This window comes from Elephas maximus, chromosome 3, assembly GCF_024166365.1.
Source record: "Elephas maximus indicus isolate mEleMax1 chromosome 3, mEleMax1 primary haplotype, whole genome shotgun sequence".
NCBI classification, from domain to species: domain Eukaryota; kingdom Metazoa; phylum Chordata; class Mammalia; order Proboscidea; family Elephantidae; genus Elephas; species Elephas maximus.
The window spans coordinates 24,961,971-24,968,003 of record NC_064821.1 but is presented as its reverse complement, the minus strand read 5'-3'; the positions used below and the strand labels follow the sequence as shown (position 1 = coordinate 24,968,003).

Sequence of the window (6,033 nt, the reverse complement as noted above, 5' to 3'; positions counted from 1 at the left end):
TAGAAGCAGTAAACAAGAAATCAAATGATGTATTGTTTTGGGCAAACCTGCTGCAAAAGACCTCTTTAAAGTATCAACAAGCAAAGATGTCAGTTTGAAGACTAAGGTGCACCTGATCCAAGGCAGGGTATTTTCAATCATCTGTTTGGAAGAAATACACCCAGAATGCTTCTTAGAAGCAAGGATGGCAAGACTTCGTCTCACTTACTTTGGACGTGTTATGGGGAAGGACCAATCCCTGGAGGACATCATACTTGGTAAAGCAGAGGGTCTGTGAAAAACAGGAACACCTTTAGTGAGATCGTTTGACAAGTGGCTGTAATAATGGACTCAAATATAGCAACAATTATGAGGATAGTGCAGGACCAGGCAGTATTTCGTTCTGTTGTACCTACGGTTACTGTGAGTTGCAACTGACTCAATAGCACTTACTAACAACACATTTGAACTTGAGGTTGAAACTTGGTTTTTCTCTTTATGTAGCTCTGTGCTATTTGGCAAACTAAACTCGGTTTCTCTGGTCCAGTTCCATAGAAGCAAGGGTGCTTATTAAATGATTTTTGGAGCAATGGTCTAGGAAAGAAGTAAAGCAGAAGAAGGAGGATAGGGCAAGGAAAGGATGTAAACAAAGATGTAAGCATGATGACAGCCCTCATTGGTATTATTATGATGGCTAATATATATTGAGTGCTTGTTAGGTCCATATGCATGCAAAAAGTAACACTGTTGGCATAAATGCTTGGCTACTAACTGAAAGATCAGTGATTCGAATGCACCAGTGGCTCTTAGAGAAAGATGTGGCAACCTGCTTCTGTAAAGGTTATAGCCTTGGAAACCCCATGGGGCAGTTCTACTCTGTCGTATAGGGTTGCTATGAGTTGGAATTGACTCGACTGCAATGGGGTAATGCATGTGAAAGCTGGACAATTAACGAAGAAGACAAAGAAGAATGATGCATTTGAATTGTAGTGTTAGGAAAGAATATTGAATATACCATGGACTGCCAGAAGAAAATCAGTCTTAGAAGAAATACTGCTGGAAATCTCCTTAGAAGCGAGGATGACAAAACTTCACCTTGCTTACTTGAGACTCGTCATCAGGAAAAACCAATTACTAGAAAAGGAAATCATGTTTGATAGAGGTTCAGCAAAAATGAGGGAACTACTCAATAAGATGGATTGATACAATAGCCACAACAATGGGCTCAAACATATCAAATATCATGAAGATGGTGTAGGACTAGGTAACACTTTGTTCTGCTATACATGGGCTCTCATTAGTCAGAGCCTAAAACCAAAACTCATTGCCGTCAATGAATTTCAACTCATAGTTACACTATAGGACAGAGTAGAATTGCTCCATAGGGTTTCCAAGGCTGTAATCTTTACAGAAGCAGACTGCCACATGGAGTGGCTGGCGGGTTTAAACCACTGAACTTTCAGGTAGCGTCAAGCATTTAACCACTGCTCCACTAGGGCTTTTTGAGTCAGAGCCTGCTCGATGGCAGCTGACAGCAATGACATTATGAGAGATGGTATTCTGAGCTTTTAGATCATTTAATCCCCCAGAACTCTTCAGGAAAGGTGTCACCATCCTTATCATACAATAATTACATAGAGGTACAGAGAAGTTAAATAAAAAAATTTACAGAGAGGTACAGAGAAGTTAAATAGCCTGTCCAAAATTGCACCATTACTGAATGATAAAGTTGGATTTGAACCCAGAGCCATGATGCTTTGTTCCTCTCAAAATATTATAAGTCCTATGAAAAGAATAAAAACTGGAATGTTTAGGAGGATGATTTTCAGCTTGGGCCTCTCTGAAGAGTTGACAGTTTTGATTTGAAGCCTAAACTGTGAGAAGGAGCCAAGAATGTGAAGATTTTAGGGTAATATGACTAGCCAGGGAAGAGAGCAAGCAGGTTTCTTTGGGTATCTATTTCAGGTGTGCTGACTCAAATGAACTGACAAAGACTAGAGTTTTCTTTATCTTAAAGTAGAAACTACAATAAGTTGTCTAATATGAAAATCCTCAGGATAGGTCAATGGCAACCACCAAAGAAAGGTTCGATAAGTACAATTTTTTTGGGGGGGGGGAGAAGAGCCAGTATGAGACACTTAAGTTTACACAGTGTTTAGACAGAGACCAGAGAAAAGTGTGGTCCAGCAAGCATGGTCTTAGAAGCTAGAACATATTCAAGAGAGATATGGATGAACCAATAACATGTGAACTATTTGTTGTTGCTTTTGTCCTCTCTTCTCCCTTGCTGCATTCACTGAGTGCTTTCTCTTCCCTTGAGGTTTGTAGGAAGGAGTTCATATCTTTGGAATAGCAGATTTTCATAAGAAGTATTACGTATTAGTTCAGCATCACTCATTTTCCTTGGTAGATGATGAAACTTTTGACATGCTGCTTCAAGTCTGTCTTCTGTTCAGGAATATTTTCTTCTAGCATAATATGAGCAACATTTATTTTCTACCTCTTCAGATTATATATTCAAGACACCTGTTTCTGGCACTTTGGATCTCTGTTGTCTATTCTTAACTTTTGCTATCTCACTGAGAGCAAGATCCTCTGCTGAAAAGTTTCCTTAGAGCCCCCTTCATGTCCCTATTCTTCAGGCTGTAGATGAATGGATTCAGCATGGGGGTGACCACAGTGTACATCACTGAGACTATTGAACTTTTTCTAGAGGGATGGACCGTTCCAGAGGTGAAGTAGACCCCAAGGCCTACACCATAGAATAAGGAGACAACAGAGAGGTGAGACCCACAAGTGGAAAATGCTTTATATTTGCCTCTAGCAGATGAAATACTCATTATTGAGGAAATAATTCTAGAATAAGAAAAGAGTATCCCAGTCAGGGGAATAACACCGAGCAGGCCAGTTACAAAGCATAACAGGATGTTGTTGATAAGGGTGTCAGAGCAGGCAAGCTTGAGGATCTGAGCAAGTTCACAGCAGAAGTGGGGGATTTCTGTCTCTCTGCAGAAGGAGACCCTCAAAACCATCAAACTTTGCAGCAAAGAGCATATCAGGCAGATTAACCAAGAAAGCAGAAGCAGGAGACCACAGAGGAGTGGGTTCATGATGACCATGTAGTGCAGAGGGTGGCAGACAGCCACGAACCGGTCATAAGCCATCACTGTCAGTAGCAAATCATCCAGTTCAGCAAAAATCATGAAAAAATACATCTGGGTAAGGCAGCCTTCATAGGTGATAACTTTGCTCTGTGTCTGAATAGTCACCAGCATCTTGGGGATGGTGGTGGAGGTGAAACAGATGTCAGTGAAGGACAGGTTTGAGAGGAAGAAGTACATGGGAGTGTGGAGATGGGAGTCTGAACTAATGGCCAGAATGATAAGCAGGTTTCCTATAACACAGACCAGGTACATGCATAGAAATAGCCAAAAGAGGAGGGGCTGCAGGTCCATATCTTCTGAAAGCCCCAGGAGAATGAATTTTGAAATAGCTGTTTGATTTCTTGATTCCATATAACTCACGGAAATTGCCTGCAAACAGACGAGAATAATGTTAAAACAATGACAAGATGGGAATGTGCCATACATTTAAAACTCTTCCAATCATAAAGCCTTATGTTTTACCTAAAGAGTTTGTTTTCTTTAGTTGACCTTTTTTGTTGTTAACTGTCGTCAAGTTGGTCCAACTCCTGGCAACCCCATGAAACAAAATGCCGCCTATAGTGATTGGAACGGGAAAGTTGGAAACGAAGAAGAAGGATTGGTAATCAGAAAATATGGCCTTGGTGACAGAAACAATGCTGGAGATCAAATGATAGAATTTGGTAAGACCAACGACTTCTTCACTGCAAATACCTTTTTTAAACAACATAAATGGCGAGTATACATATGGGCCTTGTCAGATGGCATACACAGGAATCAAATTGACTACATATGTGGAAAGATATGATGTAAAAGCTCAAAACAAGGCAAGGGGCCGACTGTGGAACAGACCATCAATTGCTCAAGTGCAAGTTCAAGTTGAAACTGAAGAAAATCAGAGCAAATCCACAGGAGCCAAAACATGACCTTCAGTATACCCCACCTGAAATTAGAGACCATCTGAAGAATAGATTTGACACCTTGAACACTAATGACCAAAAAAAAAAAAAAGACCAGACAAGTTGTGGAATGGCATCAAGGAGATCATACATGAAGAAAGCAAGAGGTCACTAAACACACTAAAGAAAGAAAAGACCAAGATGGATGTCAGAGGAGACTCTGAAACTTGCTTTCCAATGTGGAGCAGCTAAAGCAAAATGAAGAACTGCTGAATTAAAAGAATGGAATGGAATATTTCAAAGGGCGACTCAAGAAGATAAAGTTTAATAATGACATGTGCGAAGAGCTGGAGATAGAAAAGGAAATGGGAAGAACACGTTCACCGTTTCTCAAGCTGAAACACCTGAAGAAAAAATTCAAGCCTTGAGTTGGAATAGTGAAGGATTTTATGGGGAAAATATTAAATGATTCAGGAAGCATCAAAAGAAGGTGGAAGGAAAACAGAGCCATTATACCAAAAAGAATTAGTCAACCGTCAAACATTTCAAGAGGTAACATATGATCAGGAACCGATGGTACTGAAGGAAGAAGTCCAATCTGCACTGAAGGTATTCATGAAAAACAAGGCTCCTAGAATCGACAGTATATCAACTGAGATGTTTCAACAAAGTGATGCAACGCTGAAAGTTCTCTCTCGTCTATGCCGTGAAATTTGGAAAACAGCTACCAGGCCGACCGACTGGAAGAGATCCACATTCATGCTTATTCCCAAGAAAGGTGATCAAACTGAATGCAGAAATCATCGAACAATATCATTAATATCACACACAAGCAAAAGTTTGCTGAAGATCATTCAAAAGCGGCTGCAGGAGTATATTGACAGGGAACTGCCAGGAATTCAGGCCAGACTCAGAATAGGATGTGGAGACACGGATATCATTGCATATGTCAGATGGATCCTGGCTAAAAGTAGAGAATACCAGAATGATATTTACCTCTGTTTTATTGACTTTGCAAAGGCATTCGACTGTGTGGATCATAACAAATTATGAATAACATTAAGAAGAATGGGAATTCCAGAACACTTAATTGTGCTCATGAGGAAACTGTACATAGATCAAGAGGCACTCGTTTGGACAGAACAAGAGGATGCTGAGTTGTTTAAAGTCGGGAAAGGTGTGCGCCAGGGCTGTATTCTTTCACCATACCTATTCAATCTGTATGCTGAGCAAATAATACGAGAAGCCGGACTATATGAAGAAGAATGGGGCATCAGGATTGGAGGAAGACTCATTCACAACCTTGGTTATGTAGATGACACCACTTTGCTTGCTGAAAATGAAGAGTACTTGAAGCACTTACTAATGAAAATCAAACACCACAGCCTTCAGTGTGGAATTCTCCTCAACATAAAGAAAACAAAAATTCTCACAACTGAACAATAAGCAACATCAGGATAAACAGAGAAAAGATTAAAGTTGTCAAGGATTTCATTTTACTTGGATCCACAATTAACACCCATGGAAGCAGTTAAAAAATGAAAAGATGCATTGCTCTGGGCAAATCTGCTTCAAAGGACCTCTTTAAAGTGTTGAAAAGCAGGGATGTCACCTTGAAGACTTAGGTGCACCTGACCCAAGCCATGGTATTTTCAATCACCTCATATGTATGCTAAAGCAGGACAATGAATAAGGAAGACCGAAGAAGAATTGATGCCTTTGAATTGCAGTTTTGGTGACAAATATTGACTGCCAAAAGAGTGAACAAATATGTCTTGGAAGAAGAACAACCGGAAAGCTCCTTAGAAGGAAGGATGGCGAGACTGCATCTTAACTACTTTGAACATGCTGTCAGGAGGGGTCAGGCCCAGGAGAAGGATATTATGCTTGGTAAAGTACAGGGTCAGCGGGAGAGAGGAAGAGCCTTAAAGAGATGGATTGACACAGTGGCTACAACAATGGGCTCAGGCATAACAGTGATTGTAAGGATGGCGCACGACCAGGCAGTATTT

The 6,033-nt window shown here is 40.4% G+C and overlaps 1 protein-coding gene across 1 annotated transcript; it reads right to left on the bottom strand.

Moving 5' to 3' along the window:
• Window positions 1-2,555: 2,555 nt before the first annotated feature.
• On the bottom strand, window positions 2,556-3,395 carry LOC126071129 (olfactory receptor 7D4-like). Its single transcript, XM_049875398.1, has 2 exons — window positions 3,044-3,395; window positions 2,556-2,758 (listed from the first exon to the last, which is right to left on the bottom strand). Exons 1-2 carry the CDS (start codon window positions 3,393-3,395, stop codon window positions 2,556-2,558), a joined length of 555 nt encoding a protein of 184 aa, XP_049731355.1.
• Between the last annotated feature and the right edge of the window lie 2,638 nt (window positions 3,396-6,033).